The following is a 21,561-nucleotide window of genomic DNA, read 5'->3' as shown; positions in this document are numbered from 1 at the left end:
TGTTTATATTCTGTCCAATCTTCTGACCTGCCACCTATCTTTGCGCAATTATATGCTTTTTCTTTAAGTTTGATACTATCTAACTTTTTTAGTTAACCATAGATGGTGGGTCCTTCCCTTGGAATTTTTCTCTCGTTGGAATACATCTATTCCGTGTACTGAAATATCCCTTAAAATATCTGGCACTGCATCTCTATTGACCTATCCCTTAACCTAAATGGCCAGTTCACTTTAGCTAGCTCTGCTTTCATGCCCTTTTTAATTGCCCTTGTCCAAGTTTAATATACTTGTCTTCAACCCATTCTACTCTCCCTCAAACTGAATGTAAAATTATTATAATCGTTGCTGCCTAGGGGCACCTTCACTATGAGATCATCAATTTATCCTATCTTGTTGCACAATACCAGGTCTAGTATAGCCTGCTCTCGGGTTGGCTCCAGAACGTGCTGTTCTAAAAAAAAAACTACCCTGAAAATATTCTATGACCTCCTCATCTAGGCTACCTTCGCCCATCTGATTCTTCCAGTCTATATATAGATTAAAGTCCCACATGATTATCGCCGTATGTTTCTGACAAGCTCCCATTATTCTTCCTTTATACTCTGTCCTACTGTGTGGTTACTAGTAGGGGTCCTGTACACCACTCCCACAAGTGATTTCTTGCCGTTATCATTTCTCATCTCTACCCAAACCGCTTCTACATCCTGGTTTCCTGAACTTAGGTCCCCTCTCTATTGCACAAATACTATTAATTAAAAGCCACCCTCCCCCTTTTCCTCACTTCCAGTCCTTCCTAAATGTCATGTACCCTTCAATATTCAGGTCCCAATCTATGTCATCCTGCAGCCATGTCTCTAATGGCATTCCGATCAAACTTATTTATTTCTATTTGTGCTATCAGTTCATCTGTTTTGTTTCAAACGCTACGTGCAGATACAGAGCCTTTAGTTTTGTCCTTTTATTATTTTTGTAATGTCTAGCCCTGAGTGCTGATTTAGTCTTAGATTTGTACTCTCTATCCCTTCCTGTCACAGTTTATCATTTCCCATAGTAATATATTTCTCTCTTGCCTTGTCTCTACTCTTTGATTTACCACATGAATCTTCTGCTCCGAAAGCGGAAAAAATTGTCAAGTGGCAATTATCTTCCCCTCTTCCAACCCAAAGGCTGCATAAGCTGCAGTTCAGTTCCAAGTGCCAGTGATCATTCCACATCTTAACAATGACCTCATTCTTCACATTTTTCTCAAGTATTAGTAGGCAATTTGAACCAAGGGAAGGGCATCAGAACCAAACAAAAGCCTGTCCTCACTCAACATCCTTATAAATGATTAAAATTTTAAACACATTTGAGATACATCTGAACAGAATATGCAAGACTGGGGGCAAGGGGAAGTGGCAAGATTGCAGTCCATTTAGTCCCCATTGTGTAAAAAAATACAGCTAATATAGGCCCTCCATTTGTCCGTTTCTTCTTTCCAAATGCACACAAATTTGCAAAGTTTATTGAAAATACGTTCTGACCGTACACTACAATTCTCCTTAAAGAACATCTCCTAATGCTCTCCCTAAACTAAATCACGAGGTCCATCTTTCGGCTCAATGTTTATATGGTCTCAGACTTTTTCCAGCACTAATTCTATCAGTAATGTTCACTTTGGAACTCAGATTGCGCAGTGGGCTAGTCATCATCGACCATTTTTTCATAAAGTTTCAGACACTTACCTCACAAACAAAAGCTGTGACAGCGCCCATCCCTTCCACCCATACTAAATTAAAAGAATTCAATACAGGACCCTCCCAAAATTTAGCCTTAAAAACATCGAAATAAAAGATAATTAAAATTATTCCTCTCCCAACCTATTACAAACTCTCCATCGAAGATTAAAACAAGAAACAAGTTAATGATGAGTCCCATCGCCAATAGTTAGTTGAATCATCTCAGGTTTCCCAAACACAAGGACCCGATCATATAAGGAAAATATCCAAGTTCACCTGGGGAAGGATTTCACACTCATTCAAAGACCGATACTGGCCCGCTTCAGTTGGAATCCATTTCCTCACTGAGAAGCATTAACTCGGCTCCTCTCAGATAATCATTTGGAAATACTCTAACTGCCTTTTTCCCCTAACCTTTTCCCAGGCCCATAGGACCAGACATCCACTGCACCGTGTGCGCATGTGCGAAGGGTAGACGTTACCAAGGAAATCCCGCCCTTTGGGTGTGGGCGGGTGGGGATTGGTGTCTTTTAAATGTCAATCAGCGGCCCTACGCCTTTCCAATGGACGCGCTACACTGTCAATCATAATTAGCAAATTATGGGTTTTTAATTCAGATCGGAGCTTTCGTCATCATGTTTTATGAAGCCTGGAAATTAATTGAGTTCTTCAATTAAATTGCACCGCAAGATTTTTCATTTGGTAAAGCCGCGATTTTTTTTTGTACTGTGGTGACGTGTTTAGGAGCAGCGGTTTAAATGTTTTCCCCCGAATGGAGAGTTGGCTGTGCGGTGTTGCCCTGAAGCAAAACTAAGCTAAAGTTGTGTTGACAGTCACAGTGAATCAGCGAGGGGCGCTTCCACAGGATGGCTCTACTTAGAGGTTAGTGAGTCTCACTATTCCCCCACTGATGATGCACTTGTTTTGAGTCAAATAAACAAGGAAAACACCTTTTCCTTATAGTTACAGCGGAACATTCTGGCACTTTGCAGCAGTTGATATTTTTAAAGAGGAATAAATTAATCCTGGGTGTATGCGATTACCTACTTGTACTTTGTCCTGTTAACAACCTCTATTTATACTTTTATGAGGAGCTTGAGCAAAGTTTGAGGAACTGCAATGGAAACTGTTAACATTTAAAAGACGTTAGGAGTCGCATTTAAAAAGATTTTATGGTTTTACGATGGGCTAAGTGGACAAGTGCGGGGTAGACGGCGCTGAGGGAAGTGTTAGTCAAGTCTGTGATCAGAAAAGTACATTTCAATCCTATTTGAACAGAGGGAGTTGTATTCATTTTTAAGAATCCCTTTCATTAAAGCAGTTATCTCTTTAAGTCAATAAAATAAGCAAGTGAGTACAGATTAAGAGTGGGCATGGCTGAAGATCAAACGTTTCGAACGGTGATAGGATGTTTTCCTACTAGGCGGTGAAATGGTGGGGCTGTATACAAGAAGTGTGGCTGTAGACAGTTTTGGGAATTCAGAGTGGATAATAAAGGTCTTGTGACATCAGTGTTCAGTCTGGTTATGATGATTGATTAGGGACTTAAGTTTGTGTTTTCAACAGAAACGGTGGCTTGCATTTACATAGCACCCAAGGTATTTTCAAGAGGAGAAAGGGAGTCTTTTTGAGAGGGGTAGGAAAAGTTGCTAATAATTTAGTCAAAAAGATGTGTGTTCTAAGAGATTTTACAGGAAGGGAAGGAGGGAGAGCAGTGAGTGGGCTGCTATCTGTGGCGAAGTTCCAAAATTTGGAATGAGGTAATTGAAAACTCCCCAACTGAAGTTAGTCGTTTACAGCACAGAAGGAGGCCATTTGGCCCATCAGGTCCATGCTGGCTCTCTGCGTAGTTATTCAGTCAGTCCCACTCCCTCACTTGACCCCATAGCCCTGCAAGTCTATTTCCTTCAAGGGGCCATCCAACTTCCTTTTGAAATCATTGATTGTGTCTGCTTCCACCACACTTGTGGGCACTGAGATCAAGGTCATTACCACCACTCATATGCTTCCTCATATTATCCCTGCATCTCTTGACCAAAACCTTCAATCTGTGTCCCCTATTCCTTTTATCATTCGTTAATGGGAACAGTCTTTCCTTGTCTAACTTAACTATGCCTGTCATAATCTTGTACATCTCTATTAAATCTCCTCTCAATCTGCTTTGTTCTAAGGGGAACAATCCCAGTTTTTTCCAACCTAACCTTGTAACTAAAATGCCCCATCTCCGGAATCATTCTGGTAAATCTTCTATGCACCCTGTCAAGGACCCTTGCATCCTTTATAGAATGTACTGACCAGTTGGGGTCCAGAGCTGGCGGGCAGCTATAAAGGTAGGGCTAAAGTGTGGTGAGTTGTATGAGACTTAGCAGTTGGCAGGAAAAAAGACAGCAGCGCAAGGAGAGAGCCAACTGTGTAACAGCCCCGACAACCAATTTTATCTGCACCTGTGGAAGAGTCTGTCACTCTAGAATTTGCCTTTATAGCCACTCCAGGCGCTGCTTCACAAACCACTGACCACCTCCAGGCGCTTACCCATTGTCTCTCAAGACAAGGAGGCCAAAGAAGAAAAAAGAGTTGGGGTCTAACCAGAGCTTTATAAAGGTTCAGCATAACTTCCCTGTTTTTGTACTCAACGTCTCTGTTTATGAAGCCCAAGATCCCATATGATTTACTAACCACTCTCTCAGTATGTCCCACCACCTTCAACCATCAAGGCACATGCATCCCCAGGTCCCTCTGTTCCTGCAGACTTTTTAGAATTGTGCCATTAATTAGATATTGTCTCTCCCTTTTCCTTCTGCCAAAATGCATCACCTCACACTTGTCAGTAGTAAATTCCATCTACCACCTGTCTGCCCACTCTGCTCACCTATCTATGTGCTGTTGCAGGTGCTTCATATCATCCTCACTGTTTGCCACACCTCCAAGTTTGGTGTCATCGGCAAATTTTAAGAGTCTAATCTGTATTCCAAGATCCATATTATTTATATATAGCAAAAAAAAGCTGTGGTTTAGCACTGGTCCTTGGGGAACACCACTGTCTACCATCCTTCAATCTGAAAAACAACCATTTACTACGACTCGCATATTTCTGTCCTTAAGCGAATTTTTTTAGATCCAATTGGACACTGACCCTCCTATTCCATGAGCCTTAATTTTGTTAACCAGCCTTTTATGTGGCACCTTATCAAATACTTTCTTAAAATCCATATAAGCAACATCCACTGCATTCCCTTTATCAAACTTCTCTGTTACTTTATCAAAAAATTCAGTTAAGTTAGTCAAGCATGATCTGCCTTTTACATATCCGTGCTGGCTTTCCTTAATTAACTCAAACCTCTCCAAGTGTGTGTGGCAGAGGGAGGCACAGCAAACCAGTCAGAAGGCAATTTGTCTGTCTGTTGGGGAGTTTTTTTTTGATTGGAAATCTTGCACTAACGACTATGACTTTGTGTCACATTCTTTCAAAATTAATATTTTTATAAATTGTGTTCCCAAACTTGCTACCAAGTCTTCTTTCAGTTTCCTATTTGTACAAATCTGTCTGTCGGAATAATATTTAGGTTATAACATATCAGATGTTTTTCAGTTTTGTTTGTTCAAACCCTGCTCCACAATAATGCATTGTAGTTGGTTTCTCCCACAGTATGTCTCGTGTCTTTGGAGGCACAGATCTTCCAAAACGGATTATCTGGGAGTTGTATTTTTTACAGTGACTTTTCCCAGATAGTTCAGGAGACCTGGAGGGTGAAGATTAACGATTACAAAGAGTGAGAAAAATTCTAAACGCATTCCAATAAGTGGAGCTGTGTTTAGTTTTAATAAGAGATATTGTCAAAACTTGGATTTATATAACATCTTTTACAACCTCGGCACATCCCAATGCACTTCGGAGCCAATAAAGTATTTTTGAAGGGTAATCGCTATTGGGAGTACAAGGAAATGCAACAGACAAATTGGTCATCTATCGCAGTGGTGTTTGAGACCACATAATCTGTTTTAGTAATGTTACATAGATTATACAGCACAGAAACGCGCCATTCGGCCCAAGTAGTCTATGCTCCACTCGAGCCTCCAGCCATCCTTCCTTATCTAATTTTTATTGCCATATCCTTCCATTCTCTTATCTAGCTTTCCCTTAAATGCACCTGTACTATTTGTCTCAACTATTCCCTGTGGTAACGATTTCCACATTCACAGAATCACAGAATAATACAGTGCAGAAGAGGCCCTTCCGCCCATCGAATCTGCACCGATGCATTAAAGACACCTGACCTGTCTACCTAATCCCATTTGCCAGCACTTGGCCCATAGCCTTGAATGTTATGACGTGCCAAGTGCTCATCCAGGTACTTTTTAAAGGATGTGCGGCAACCCGCCTCGACCACCCTCCCAGGCAGGGCATTCTAGACCGTCATCACCCTCTGAGTAAAAAGGTTCTTCCTCAAATCCCCCTTAAACCTCCCGCCCCTCTCTTAAACTTGTGATCCCTCGTAACTGACCCTTCAACTAAGGGGAACAGCTGCTCCCTATCCACTCTATCCATGCCCCTCATAATCTTGTACACCTCGATCAGGTCACCCCTCAGTCTTCTCTGCTCCAGCGAAAACAACCCAAGCCTATCCAACCTCTCTTCATAGCTTAAATGTTCCATCCCAGGCAACATCCTGGTGAATCGCCTCTGCACCCCCTCCAATGCAATCACATCCTTCCCTTAATGTGGCGACCAGAATTGCACACAGTACTCCAGCTGTGGCCTTACCAAAGTTCTGTACAACTCCAACATGACCTCCCTGCTTTTGTAATCTATGATTATCTCGATTGATAAAGGCAAGTGTCCCATATGCCTTTTTCACCACCCTATTAACCTGCCCTTCTGCCTTCAGAGATCTATGGACAAACACACCAAGCTTCCTTTGTTCCTCGGAACTTCCCACTGTCAGGCTATTCATTGAATACTTCCGTGTCACATTACTCCTTCCAAAGTGTATCACCTCACACTCTTCAGCGTTAAATTCCATCTGCCACTTTTCTGCCCATTTGACCATCCCGTCTATATCTTCCTGTAACCTAAGACACTCCACCTCACTGTTAACCACTCGGCCAATCTTTGTGTCATCCGCGAACTTAGTGAACCTACCCTCCACATAGTCATCTATGTCATTTATATAAATGACAAGCAATAGGGGACCCAGCACAGATCCCTGTGGTATGCCACTGGACACTGGCTTCCAGTCACTAAAACAGCCGTCTGTCATCACTCTCTGTCTCCTACAGCTAAGCCAATTTTGAATCCACCTTATCAAGTTACCTTGTATCCCATGTGCATTTGCTTTCTTGATAAGTCTCACATGTGGGACCTTGTCAAAGGCTTTGCTGAAATCCATGTAAACTGCACTACCCTCATCGACACACCTGGTCACATGCTCAAAAAATTCCATCAAATGTGTTCTCGCCACTCTCTGCGTAAAGAGGTTTCTTAAGAATTCCCTATTTTATTTCTTGATGACTTTTATAGTGAGGGCCTCTACTTTTGCTGTTTCCTACTCTTCCCCACAAATGGAAACAACAACTTGCATTTATATAGCGTTTTAACATAGTAAAACATCACAAGGTGTTTCATAGCAGCGTGGTCAAACAAAATTTGACGCTGAGCTAAATAAGGACATATTAGAGCAGATGCCAAAATCTTGGTTGAAGAGGTATGTTTTAAGGAGTGCCTTAAAGTAGGAAAGAGGTAGAGAGATGGAGAAATTTGGGGAGGGAATTACAAAGTTTAGGGCCTCGGCAGCTGAAGGAATGGCTGCAATTGCTGGAGCAATTAAAATTGGGGATGTGCAAAAGGCCAGAAACGGAGGAGTGCAGATATCTTGGAGGGTCGTAGGGGAGGGGTGTGGCCACAGAGGATCCTGAAAACAAGGATGAACATTTTAGAATAAAGGCTTTATTCAACTTGGGAGCTATTATAGGTCAGGGGCAAGGCTGAATGAGTCCTAGAGTCATTTATGGCACAGCAGGAGACAATTCGGCCCATCAAGTACATACCAGCTCTCCACAGAGCTATGTAGTCAGTCTCAATCCCTGTAGAACTGCAAGTCTATTTCACTCAGGTGGCCTCTAACTTCCTCTTGAAGTCATTGATCGTCTCCACTTCCACCAACCTTGTGGGCAACGGGATCCAGGTCATTACGACCCGCTGCATTTAAAAAAAAAAAAGTGCTTCTTCATATTCCCCCTGCATCTTTTGCCCAAAACGTTCAATCTGTGTCCCATAGTCCTTGTACCATTAGTTAATGGGAACAGCTTTTCCTTCTCTAACTAATCTAAGCTTGTCATAATCTTGTACACTTCTATTAAATCTCCCCTCAATCTCCTTTGTTCCAAGGAGAACAAACACAGCTTTTCCAACATAACCTTGTAACTAAAATTCTCCGTTCTGGTAAATCTTCTCTGCACTCTCTCAACGACCCTCACAGCCTTCCTGAAGTGTGGTGACCAGAACTGGACGCAATACTCCAGTTGGGGCCTAACCAGAGCTTTATAAAGGTTCAGCATAACTTCCCTGCTTTTGTACTCAATACCTCTATGTATGAAGCCCAAGATCCCATATGCTTCACTAACCACGCTCTCAGTATGTCCTGTCACTTTGAAAGATCTTGGTGAGAGTTAGAATACAAGTAGCAGGGTTTTGGATGCGGTTAAGTTTTATGGAGGGTGGAAGATGGAAAGCCGGCCATGAGTGTTTTGGAAAAGTCAAATCTAGAGGTAACAGAGGCATGAATGAAGGTTTCAGCAGTAGGTGAGCTGAGGCAGGCAGGGGTGGAGTTGGGTAATATTACGGAGGTGGAAATAGGCAGTCTTAATAGTGACAGGGATATGTGGTCGGAACGTCATCGCGGGATCAGATATGATAGTAAGGTTATGAGCAGTCTGGTTCAACATCAGACAGTTGCCAGGGAGAGGGATGGAATCAATGCTTAGGGAACGAAGTTTGCAATAATGGCTTCGGTCTATCCAGTATTTAATTGGAGGAAATTTCTACTCATTCAGTGGTGGATGTAGGATAAGCAATGACAATTTAAAGGCACTGGGGGGCTGTAAATAGAAGTGGTAGTGAGGCAGAGTTGGGTGTCGTCGACCGTCATATATGATATTGATCAGAGACAGACAAGGTTCACTAGTACAGAAAAGAGTTGTTTAGTCAGTTGGGAACTGATTCATACTGGTTTACGAAAGAAGTTGAAGAACTTGTCAAGAGGAAGAAGAAGGCTTATGTTAGGATGAGACGTGAAGGCTCAGTTAGGGCGCTTGAGAGTTACAAGCTAGCCAGGAAGGATCTAAAGGGAGAGATAAGAAGAGCAAGGAGAGGACACGAGAAGTCATTGGCGGATAGGATCAAAGAAAACCCTAAGGCTTTCTATAGGTATATCAGGAATAAAAGAATGACCAGAGATAGGTTAGGGCCAATCAAGGATAGTAGTGGGAAGTTGTGTGTGGAATCGGAGGAGATAGGGGAAGTGTTAAATTAATATTTTTCGTCAGTATTTACAGTGGAGAAAGAAAATGTTGTCGAGGAGAATACTGAGATACAGACTACTAGGCTAGATGGGATTGAGGTTCACAAGGAGGAGGTGTTAGCAATTTTGGAAAGTGTGAAAATAGATAAGTCCCCTGGGCCAGATGGGATTTATCCAAGGATTCTCTGGGAAGCCAGGGAGGAGATTGCAGAGCCTTTGTCCTTGATTTTTATGTCGTCATTGTCGACAGGAATAGTGCCGGAAGACTGGAGGATAGCAAATGTTGTCCCCTTGTTCAAGAAGGGGAGTAGAGACAGCCCTGGTAATTATAGACCTGTGAGCCTTACTTCGGTTGTGGGTAAAATGTTGGAAAAAGTTATAAGAGATAGGATTTATAATCATCTTGAAAAGAATAAGTTCATTAGAGATAGTCAGCACGGTTTTGTGAAGGGTAGGTCGTGCCTCACAAATCGTATTGAGTTTTTTGACAAGGTGACCAAACAGGTGGATGAGGGTAAAGCCGTGGATGTGGTCTATATGGATTTCAGTAAGGCGTTTGATGAAGTTCCCCAAGGTAGGCTATTGCAGAAAATACGGAAGTATGGGGTTGAAGGTGATTTAGAGCTTTGGATCAGAAATTGGCTAGCTGAAAGAAGACAGAGGGTGGTGGTTGATGGCAAATGTTCATCCTGGAGTTTAGTTACTAGTGGTGTACCGCAAGGATCTGTTTTGGGGCCACTGCTGTTTGTCATTTTTATAAATGACCTGGATGAGGGTGTAGAAGGGTGGGTTAGTAAATTTGCGGATGACACGAAGGTCGGTGGAGTTGTGAATAGTGCCGAAGGATGTTGTAGGTTACAGAGGGACATAGGCTGCAGAGTTGGGCTGAGAGATGGCAAATGGAGTTTAATGCGGAAAAGTGTGAGGTGATTCACTTTGGAAGGAGTAACAGCAATGCAGAGTACTGGGCTAATGGGAAGATTCTTGGTAGTGTAGATGAGCAGAGAGATCTTGGTGTCCAGGTACATAAATCCCTGAAAGTTGCCACCCAGGTTAATAGGGCTGTTAAGAAGGCATATGGTGTGTTAGCTTTTATTAGTAGGGGGATCGAGTTTCGGAGCCACGAGATCATGCTGCAGCTGTACAGAACTCTGGTGCGGCCGCACCTGGAGTATTGCGTGCAGTTCTGGTCACCGCATTATAGGAAGGATGTGGAAGCTTTGGAAAAGGTGCAGAGGAGATTTACTAGGATGTTGCCTGGTATGGAGGGAAGGTCTTACGAGGAAAGGCTGAGGGACTTGAGGTTGTTTTCGTTAGAGAGAAGGAGGAGAAGAGGTGACTTAATAGAGACATATAAGATAATCAGAGGACTGGACAGGGTGGATAGTGAGAGCCTTTTTCCTCGGATGGTGATGGCAAACACGAGGGGACATAGCTTTAAGTTGGGGGGTGATAGATATAGGACAGATGTCAGAGGTAGTTTCTTTACACAGAGAGTAGTAGGGGCGTGGAACGCCCTGCCTGCAACAGTAATAGACTCGCCAACTTTAAGGGCATTTAAGTGGTCATTGGATAGACATATGGATGAAAATGGAATAGTGTAGGTCAGATGGTTTCACAGGTCGGCGCAACATCGAGGGCTGAAGGGCCTGTACTGCGCTGTAATGTTCTATGTTCTATACAGAGCACAAAGTTCAAGTTCATATCAGTCTCCAGCTGATAACGGTACATGGTGTGGGACAAATATATTCCTGAATGGGCAACAAGCAATGCTGTAAAATAACTGGGACAACAACAGCAATTTTAAATGTTGTAGTTTGCTGCCTGTCTTCTGAGCACAATTATTAGTATGGTATGCAACTTCACTTTCCATTGGCAATTAGCATTTTAAATTATCTGGTTTTGATCTAAAAGGATAATCTCTTTCGCTAGTATTGAAAATGCTGAATGTATGAATAATTTGTTACAATGTCCTTACTGAAGTATTGTAGTTAATGTTTGCTCTTTTTTTTAAGTGTGAAATCGATGAGGTAATTTGTAAACCTTCTTTACTAAACCAAAGTTCAACTGTTTGTTTGTTTTACCCCCACCCTTCCCACTGCCAAAAAAATGAACCAGTCAGCAACTTCAAATACATCACTGCTGCTGCTATCAAATGGAGTACTGCAGTCCTGAGGTCTGATATTTGTCTATGTTTGCAACTGTTTTTTATAATAGTACAGTGATGGAGTGAAATACATCACAGACTGGTAGGGCATTTCAGGAATTGTCAGTTTGTTCATGAGAAGAGGAGGAGCTGCTATTCCCGTGGGGAAGGAAAGGAGGAAATCATGGCTACCGCAGAGGCAATTTTTAAGTAATTCCAGTTGCTATCTATTGAACAGTATTGGAAGAGTCCTTTCAGAAGTGAAGCAAGGAAGAATAAGAACACCATTTGAGTTGGTTCTCCATTTTGAAATGGGATCAGCTTTTGAATGCAAACCGGAAAGGAACAATACATGGTGTTGTAGAAACATAGAACATAGAAACATAGAACATAGAAAAATAGGAGCAGGAGTAGGCCATTCGGCCCTTCGAGCCTGCACCGTCATTCAATATGATCATGGCTGATCATCTAAACTCAGTACCCTGTTCCTGCTTTCTCCCCATATCCCTTCAGCCCGAAGAACTATATTTAACTCTTTCTTGAATATATTTAATGATTTGGCCTCAACTGCTTTCTGTGGTAGAGAATTCCACAGGTTTACCACTCTCTGGGTGAAGAAATCCCTCCTCATCTCAGTCCTAAATGGCTTACCCCTTATCCTTAGACTGTGGCTTACCCCTTATCCTTAGACTTTTTTATGACTATTGTTATGATCCTGGAGTTTTTTTCGGGAAGAATGCGGTGTGCCTTTAAGGCTGGAAAAGGAGCAGTACTGCTTTAAGGCAACAAGGTCCAGTGACTGAGTCAAAGAATGCATTCTCGTTGCCTGGGATACAGCCACTGAGACTGTAATTCAAAGAGTGCATTCTGGTTGCCATAGGATACAGCCATTCAGGACCAAAGATCAAGAGATACAATGTTACAATTAAATTTTGAACTGGCTTATAGTGGAAACAGACTGTTTTAACTCTCAGACACAGACAAACAGCTGGGCCAGCATATACTGAAGGAAATGAGAGCTCTCTCTCAGTTTATTTAAACCTTATTTATTACACTCTCAGAATTCTGATGTCAAGCCAGATTAATTTCTTGAACAAAGAACAAAGAAAATTACAGCACAGGAACAGGCCCTTCAGCACACCAAGCCTGCGCTGATCCAGATCCTCTTTCTAAACCTGTCGCCTATTTTCTAAGGGTCTGTATCTCTTTGCTTCCTGCCCATTCATGTATCTGTCTAGATACATTTTAAAAGACGCTATCGTGCCCGCGTCTACCACCCCCGCTGGCAACACGTTCCAGGCACCCACCACCCTCTGCGTAAAGAACTTTCCACGCATATCCCCCCTAAACTTTTCCCCTCTCACTTTGAACTCGTGACCCCTAGTAATTGACTCCCCCACTCTGGGGAAAAAGCTTCTTGCTATCCACCCTGTCTATACCTCTCATGATTTTGTACACCTCAATCAGGGCCCCCCTCAACCTCCGTCTTTCTAATGAAAATAATCCTAATCTACTCAACCTCTCTTCATAGCTAGCGCCCTCCATACCAGGCAACATCCTGGTGAACCTCCTCTGCACCCTCTCCAAAGTATCTACATCCTTTTGGTAATGTGGCGACCAGAACTGCACGCAGTATTCCAAATGTGGCCGAACCAAAGTCTTATACAACTGTAACATGACCTGCCAACTCTTGTACTCAATACCCCGTCCGATGAAGGAAAGCATGCCGTATGCCTTCTTGACCACTGTATTGACCTGCATTGCCACCTTCAGGGAACAATCGACCTGAACATCCAAATCTCTCTCTACATCAATTTTCCCCAGGACTTTTCCATTTATTGTATAGTTCACTCTTGAATTGGATCTTCCAAAATGCATCACCTCGCATTTGCCCGGATTGAACTCCATCTGCCATTTCTCTTCCCAACTCTCCAATCTATCTATATTCTGCTGTATTCTCTGACAGTCCCCTTCACTATCTGCTACTCCACCAATCTTAGTGTCGTCTGCAAACTTGTTAATCAGACCACCTATACTTTCCTCCAAATCATTTATGTATATCACAAACAACAGTGGTCCCAGCACAGATCCCTATGGAACATCACTGGTCACACGTCTCCATTTTGAGAAACTCCCTTCCACTGCTTGAGAGATGGTGCAGGAGGGAGGGGTTCAGATTTTTGGGACATTGGGACTGGTTCTGGGGGAGGTGGGACTATTACAAATTGGATGGTCTACACCTGGGCCGGACTGGAACCAATGTCCTTGGGGGTGCTTTTGCTAAAGCTGTTGGGGAGGGTTTAAACTAATGTGGCAGGGGGATGGGAACCAAATGAGGTCAGTGGAGAGTAAGGATGTAGTAACTAAAGCCTGTAAGGAACTAGATAATGAAGTCAGCGTGACTAAGGGAAAGAGTAGGCAGGGAGCAGATGAGGAAAGCAAAGGGACTGGTGGTCTGAGGTGTATTTGTTTTAATGCAAGAAGTGTAGTAGGTAAGGCAGATGAAATTAGGGCTTGAATTAGTACCTGGGAGTATGATGTTATTGCTATTACTGAGACTTGGTTGATGGAAGGGCATGATTGGCAACTAAATATCCCAGGATATCGATGCTTCAGGCGGGATAGAGAGGGAGGTAAAAGGGGTGGAGGAGTTGCATTACTGGTCAAAGAGGATATCACAGCTGTGCTGAAGGAAGGCACTGTGGAGGACTCGAGCTGTGAGGCAATATGGGCAGAACTCAGAAATAGGAAGTGTGCGGTAACAATGTTGGGGCTGTACTACAGGCCTCCCAACAGCGAGCGTGAGATAGAGGTACAAATATGTAAACAGATTATGGAAAGCTGTAGGAGCAACAAGGTGGTGGTGATAGGAGATTTAAATTTTCCCAACATTGACTGGGATTCACTTAGTGTTAGAGGTCTAGATGGAGCAGAATTTGTAAGGAGCATCCAGGAGGGTTTTCTAGAGCAGTATGTAAATAGTCCAACTCAGGAAGGGGCCATACTGGACCTGGTGTTGGGGAATGAGCCCGGCCAGGTGGTTGACGTTTCAGTAGGGGACTATTTTGGGAATAGTGATCACAATTCCGTAAGTTTTAGAATACTCATGGACAAAGACGAGAGTGGTCCCAAAGGAAGAGTGCTAAATTGGGGGAAGGCCAACTATACCAAAATTCGGCAGGAGCTGGGGAATGTAGATTGGGAGTAGCTGTTTGAAGGTAAATCCACATTTGATATGTGGGAGGCTTTTAAAGAGAGGTTGATTGGCGTGCAGTAGAGACATTTTCCTGTGAAAATGAGGGGTAGAAATGGCAAGATTAGGGAACCATGGATGACAGGTGAAATTGTGAGACTAGCTAATAGGAAAAAGGAAGCATACATAAGGTCCAGGCTGCTGAAGAAAGACGAAGCTTTGAAAGAATATCGGGATTGTAGGCACAATCTGAAACGAGGAATTAAGAGGGCTAAAAGGGGTCATGAAATATCTTTAGCAAACAGGGTTAAGGAAAATCCCAAAGTCTTTTATTCATATATAAGGAGCAAGAGGGTAACTAGAGAAAGGATTGGCCCACTCAAGGACAAAGGAGGAAAGTTATGCGTGGAGTCAGAGAAAATGGGTGAGATTCTAAACGAGTACTTTGCATCGGTATTCACCGAGGAGAGGGACATGACGGATGTTGAGGTTAGGGACAGACGTTTGATTACTCTAGGTCAAGTCGGCATAAGGAGGGAGGAAGTGTTGGGTATTCTAAAAGGCATTAAGGTGGACAAGTCCCCAGGTCCGGATGGGATCTATCCCAGGTTACTGAGGGAAGCGAGAGAGGAAATAGCTGGGGCCTTAACAGATATCTTTGCAGCATCCTTAAACACGGGTGAGGTCCCGGAGGACTGGAGAATTGCTAATGTTGTCCCCTTGTTTAAGAAGGGTAGCAGGGATAATCCAGGTAATTATAGACCGGTGAGCCTGACGTCAGTGGTAGGGAAGCTGCTGGAGAAGATACTGAGGGATAGGATCTATTCCCATTTGGATGAAAATGGGCTTATCAGTGATAGGCAACATGGTTTTGTGCCGGGAAGGTCATGTCTTACCAAATTAATAGAATTCTTTGAGGAAGTGACAAAGTTGATTGATGAGGGAAGGGCTGTAGATGTCATATACATGGACTTCAGTAAGGCGTTTGATAAGGTTCCCCATGGCAGGCTGATGGAGAAAGTGAAGGCGCATGGGGTCCAAGGTGTACGAGCTAGATGGATAAAGAACTGGCTGGGCAACAGGATGTTGCGCCGACCTGTGAAACCATCTGACCTACACTGTTCCATTTTCATCCATATGTCTATCCAATGACCACTTAAATGCCCTTAAAGTTGGCGAGTCTACTACTGTTGCAGGCAGGGCGTTCCACGCCCCTACTACTCTCCGAGTAAAGAAACTACCTCTGACATCTGTCCTATATCTATCACCCCTCAACTTAAAGCTATGTCCCCTCGTGTTTGCCATCACCATCCGAGGAAAAAGACTCTCACTATCCACCATATCTAACCCTCTGATTATCTTATGTCTCTATTAAGTCACCTCTCCTCCTCCTTCTCTCCAACGAAAACAACCTCAAGTCCCTCAGCCTTTCCTCGTAAGACCTTCCTTCCATACCAGGCAACATCCCAGTAAATCTCCTCTGCACCCTTTCCATAGCTTCCACATCTTTCCTATAATGCGGTGACCAGAACTGCACGCAATACTCCAGGTGTGGTCTCACCAGAGTTTTGTACAGCTGCAGCATGACCTCGTGGCTCCGAAACTCGATCCCCCTACTAATAAAAGCTAACACACCATATGCCTTCTTAACAGCCCTATTAACCTGGGTAGCAACCTTCAGGGATTTATGCACCTGGACACCAAAATCTCTCTGTTCATCTACACTACCAAGAATCTTCCCATTAGCCCAGTACTCTGCATTCCTGTTACTCCTTCCAAAGTGAATCACCTCGCACTTTTCCGCATTAAACTCCATTTGCCATCTCTCAGCCCAGTTCTGCAGCCTATCTATGTCCCTCTGTACCCTACAACATCCTTCGGCACTATCCACAACTCCACCGACCTTAGTGTCATCCGCAAATTTACTAACCCACCCTTCTACACCTTCTTCCAGGTCATTTATAAAAATGACAAACAGCTGCACCCATCCAGGCAAGTGGAGAGTATTCCAATACACTCCTGACTTGTGCCTTGTCGATGGTGGACAGGCTTTGGGGAGTCAGGAGATGAGTTACTCGCTGCAGGATACCTAGCCTCTGACCTGCTCTTGTAGCCATGGTATTTATATGGCTACTCCAGTTCAGTTTCTGGTCAATGGTAGCCCCTAGGATGTTGATTGTGGGGGATTCAGTGATGGTAATGCCGTTGAATGTCAAGGGGAGATGGTTAGATTCTCTCTTGTTGGAGGTGGTCATTGTCTGGCACTTGTGTGTCATGAATGTTACTTGCCACTCATCAGCCCAAGCCTGGAGATTGTCCAGGTCTTGCTGCATTTCTACATGGACTGCTTCAGTATCTGAGGAGTCGCGAATGGTGCTGAACATTGTGCAATCATCAGCGAACATCCCCACTTCTGACCTTATGATTGAAGGAAGGTCATTGATGAAGCAGCTGAAGATGGTTGCGCCTAGGACACTACCCTGAGGAACTCCTGCAGTGATGTCCTGGAGCTCAGATGACCTCCCAACAACACAACCATCTTCCTTTGCATTAGGTATGACTCCAACCAGCGGAGAGTTTTCCCCCTGATTTCCATTGACTTCAGTTTTGCGAGGGTTCCTTGATGCCATACTCTGTCAAATGCTGCCTTGATTTCAAGGGCAGTCACTCTCACCTCTTTTTATGCCATTTAATACTACTTCTATCAGGTATACTGTCAGTTGTCTCAGCTTTTCCAGTCTTTTCTCATAATTCTAATTTATATAGGCCCTTTTAATGTAATATGTCCAAAAACACTTCAGAGGTGAAAATGGATGCTGAGTGGAGTCGGGAGATTTAGGGGAGGTGACGAAGGAACCCTCAGAAGTAGGTTTTGAGGAGGCTTTTGAAAGAGATGGAGTGTTGTGGAAGAAATATATTCATAAATAATTTAATATCCCTTGATATAAAGGGAGTCTATGCTATCTGTACATAAACACCAATATATCAAGATTGTGAAATGATTTAAATTTGTATTGGATCCTGAGAGTCCAACAACTTGCAGTGATCACTGTTCAGATCTAGAAATTACCACACCAGATCACAATGTAATGCAACATTTCTTCATTAAATCACAGCTCAATCACTTGGTTAGCGTGACCATCACTGATCAGTATTCCCAGTCAGTCACCTATTCCATCCCTGGATAATGTCTTTGGCCACTCACCCTTCTGCCAGTGGTGTTCGGTAACTCCTGGATAAGGAGCCATGTTTCCTTCAGTGGTCCAGCTGTTAACGGCATTGGGAGACACCCTGCCTTGGCAGGATACAAGCCCCCAAAAGTTTGCAAGACGTGTAGCACAGCTGGAAAACATCTATTTTTCAGTGTATGACCCAACTGCTAGTGACATTGGAGGACTGCCTGGCTGGTCAGACTGTGAATCCCAAACCTGAAGCCAGCAGTCACCCATTTTATCACTTTTCCTTTTTTCAGTTAACTTTACAAATACCTGCAAGTTTCACAGCCCTCTCATGTCCCATTAATTGATAAACTGCTTTTAGAATATTGCGTGCAATTCTGGTCGCCACACTACCAGAAGGATGAGGAGGCTTTGGAGCGGGTACAGAAGAGGTTTACCAGGATGTTGCCTGGTCTGGAGGGCATTTGATATGAGGAGAGGTTGGATAAACTCGGATTGTTTTCACTGGAACGACGGAGGTGGAGGGGTGACATGATAGAGGTTTACAAAGTTATAAGCGGTATGGACAGAGTGGATAGTCAGAAGCTTTTTCCCATGGTGGAAGAGTCAGTTACTAGGGGACATAGGTTTAAGGTGCGAGGAGCAAAGTTTAGAGGGGATGTGCGAGGCAAGTTCTTTACACAGAGGGTGGTGAGTGCCTGGAACTTGCTGCCGGGGGAGGTGGTGGAAGCAGGTACGATAATGACGTTTAAGAGGCATCTTGACAAATACATGAATAGGATGGGAATAGAGGTATACGGTCCCCGGAAGTGCAGAAGGTTTTAGTTTAGGCAGGCATCAAGATCGGCGCAGGCTTGGAGGGCCGAATGGCTTGTTCCTGTGCTGTACTGTTCTTTGTTCTTTGCTAACTTAGAAAGAAAGACTTGCATTTATATAGAGCCTTTCACAGCTTCAGGATATCTCAAACTACTTCGCAGCCAACAAAGTATTTTTGAAGTGTAGTCGCTGTTGTAATGTAGGGAACTCTGCAGCCAATTTTCATGCAGTAAGGTTATTCCTATGTTCCAATTTCCATGCCTCCACACTTGTCAATGATGGGATATATTTCCACCGACTTTCTGGAGACTTCTCCCCTGTCACCTGCTTTGAGGTATCTTTAATTAAATTTGAAGTGTTTCAGTGTTCATTGATCCTTTTCCTTCAAGGTTGTTTGTGAGAAGAATTTTCTAGTTAGGGTAATCAATGTCTGATAGCTCAAAAGGTATTATAAATTTTTAAGTAATCCTTTTATGAATGATGAGCACAAGCATTTGTCCTCAGTTCATTTGTTTTCATATTTACATTTGTTGCTATCTATAATTGGTTTTAAATAATATTAAGGAAATAATCAAAAGCAACTACTTTAGATTATATAAAATACAATATGAAATATGGGATGCAATTATACACCACTACTGTTCACTATGCACACAACAAAAGGTAATAATGTAAAGAACCTTGGGAATATTTTTCCAAACAGGGGCTAAGATGGTTGAAGCCTCTGTGTCTGAAGATGGAGCAAATGGAGGGGAATGCAAAGGAAAGTTAATCATAAGAATGAAAGGCTTGTGCTGGATTATAGGAGTCCAGTAGGTTGCAGTGGTAGGGAGGAACAAGGCAGGGGTACTTAAATGAGGGCAAGAATGTTGCAAGCCATGCATTGGACAGGGAACCAGGAAAAGGAAGGGATGATAAGAGTGCTGGATAGGATGTGCGCAGCAGAGTTTTTTGCAAGTTGTAGCTCATGTACGATAAATCTTCGGAGTGAGTCAGGAGAATGTTAGAGAAATTGAGCCTGGAAGTGATGAAAAAATAGATAAGACCTCCCACTACAGTGAGTGTGAGTTTAGGAGGGAGACTGGCAATGCTGTAGAGGTGGAAATAGAGGGCCTTGGTGATGGGGGTTTCTGCTCATGATCAAATAGGACACCATTGGTATGGCCTGAGCAGGGAAAGGAATGAGAAATAGAATGGTTTCTTTTGCCAATACAGCCATTGGAGCAGCTAATTGAATACATATAATGTCTTTAAAAAAAGATAAGAATTGAATGTCAACAAAAATTTGAGACTATACTGGAAATACTGGAAATGAAGTTGACAGTATTACCACGATAAAATCCAACCTCATGTGCCAACTCTAGGTAGCTGTCTCTCTCTAACTGCATGTGTATCACCTGTTGCAGAACATTCACATATCTATGCTATTTAAAGAACTGTCAGCAGTTTGATTTGCACTGGAATGCAGACATGGGACACACAGTGGGGGAGCTGATCCATAATGGCCACATCTACAGATGAAATATCTTTCTGTCACACTCATTGTGAACTGAATTGGAGGCCAATGTTTTGTCAATATGTATATTGCATGCAACAACTTGTCATAGAGTTTTACAGCACAGAAACAGGCCCTTCGGCCCAATGTGGCTGCACTGACCATCAAGCACCCGTCCAAAAGCTTGTATTTATATAAGTGCCTTTAAAGTAGTAAAGTATCTCGAGGTGCTTCACAGGAGTGATTAGCAAACAAAATTTGACACCAAGTCACATAAGGAGATATTGGGAAAGGTGTCCAAAAACTTAGTCAACAAAAGTAGTAGATTTTAAGGAGTGTCTTAAAGGTAGCGAGAGAGAGGCAGAGATTTAGGGAGGGAATGTCGGAGCTTAAGACATGTCCTTCAGAAGTAGAGTGAAGAAACTCTGGGTTTGTAGAGCCGGAGGAGGTTACAGGGATAGGAGGGGCAAGGCCGTGGGGGGATTTGAAAACAAAGATGAGGATTTTAAAGTTGCAGCATTGCTGCACCGGAAGTCAGTATAGGTCAGCAAGCAGTTGATAGTGTTGAGAAATTAACACTAATAGACTGACAATTGGTAGAACTCTTGCCTCTGGGTTATAGATTTGAGTTTCAAACCAGGAATTTGCACTCCAGTCCAAACTAACACTCCAGTGTAGTAGGAAGGAACATCTGCTTTAATCGAGGTGTTATTTTATAGATGAACCATTGGCCCATGCTGCCTACATAAGTCATTGCACTCCAAAATAATTCATTGAGACTTTTGTCAGGACATAGCATAGAAATATGCTTTTTGAAATGCTAATAACAATGCAATTATTTATGAATGCTCCTTTAAAGTTGGTATATTATCCCTATGATTTTGTCGTCCGGTGCATAGTAAAGTACTGTAAGTTTCTCTGCATTTTTTTTTAAAAAGGTGTATTCATTATTGCTGCCAAACGTACCCCTTTTGGTACCTATGGAGGAGTACTGAAGGACCACAGTGCCACAGTTTTAGCCACACATGCTGCAAAGGCTGCACTGGCTGCTGGAAAGATTAGTCACGAACTCGTGGACAGCGTCATTGTCGGCAATGTAATGCAGGTCAGTATGAGGCGGACCTCAGTTCTAGAGTCTGGGGACATTGCAGTTGCTGTTGTGTTCTAAGATGGTGTTTCTTCAACCTTTCTGTATGGCGGCAGGACCTCGTCATATATTGACACATGCCCAAAAACACTGCTCAGATGAAATTTCCAAAAGGCTTGCTGGTCATCTAAAGGAAAACAGTGCTAGAATTGAAAAAAGGACTTTTTATGCAATAAAGGAAATATCTTGAAAATAAATTTGTAAATACAGCAATGTTTGGAACTCTGATTTCAGGAACCCCCTGAGATTTGGGAATTCATTTGCAGATCTATATTGTAAAGGTCAATTTGACTTGCTGCTTCTTGTAAAGGAGTTAGTGCAGCCAAGTTTTAGTTACTGAGGTTTAACAT

At 43.0% G+C, this 21,561-nt stretch overlaps 1 protein-coding gene and 1 non-coding gene across 2 annotated transcripts in view; one reads left to right on the top strand and one right to left on the bottom strand.

The window, feature by feature from the left end:
• Positions 1-1,610: 1,610 nt before the first annotated feature.
• Positions 1,611-1,697, bottom strand: LOC137377961 (small Cajal body-specific RNA 18). Its single transcript, XR_010976533.1, has one exon. It is a non-coding gene; the product is annotated as a small Cajal body-specific RNA 18 (non-coding RNA).
• A 645-nt stretch (positions 1,698-2,342) lies between these two features.
• acaa2 (acetyl-CoA acyltransferase 2) overlaps positions 2,343-21,561 on the top strand; it is a 73,763-nt gene continuing 54,544 nt past the window's right edge. Inside the window, exons 1-2 of the mRNA XM_068030526.1 lie at positions 2,343-2,600; positions 21,003-21,169. Coding sequence (XP_067886627.1) covers positions 2,585-2,600; positions 21,003-21,169 — 183 coding nt within the window. The 5' untranslated portion in view covers positions 2,343-2,584. The remainder of the gene's footprint in view (positions 2,601-21,002; positions 21,170-21,561) is intronic.

The sequence above is a fragment of the Heterodontus francisci genome, chromosome 1 (genome assembly GCF_036365525.1).
Source record: "Heterodontus francisci isolate sHetFra1 chromosome 1, sHetFra1.hap1, whole genome shotgun sequence".
NCBI classification, from domain to species: Eukaryota; Metazoa; Chordata; class Chondrichthyes; order Heterodontiformes; family Heterodontidae; genus Heterodontus; species Heterodontus francisci.
The sequence above is the reverse complement of the archived record's forward strand: the minus strand, read 5'-3'. Positions and strand labels throughout refer to the sequence as shown.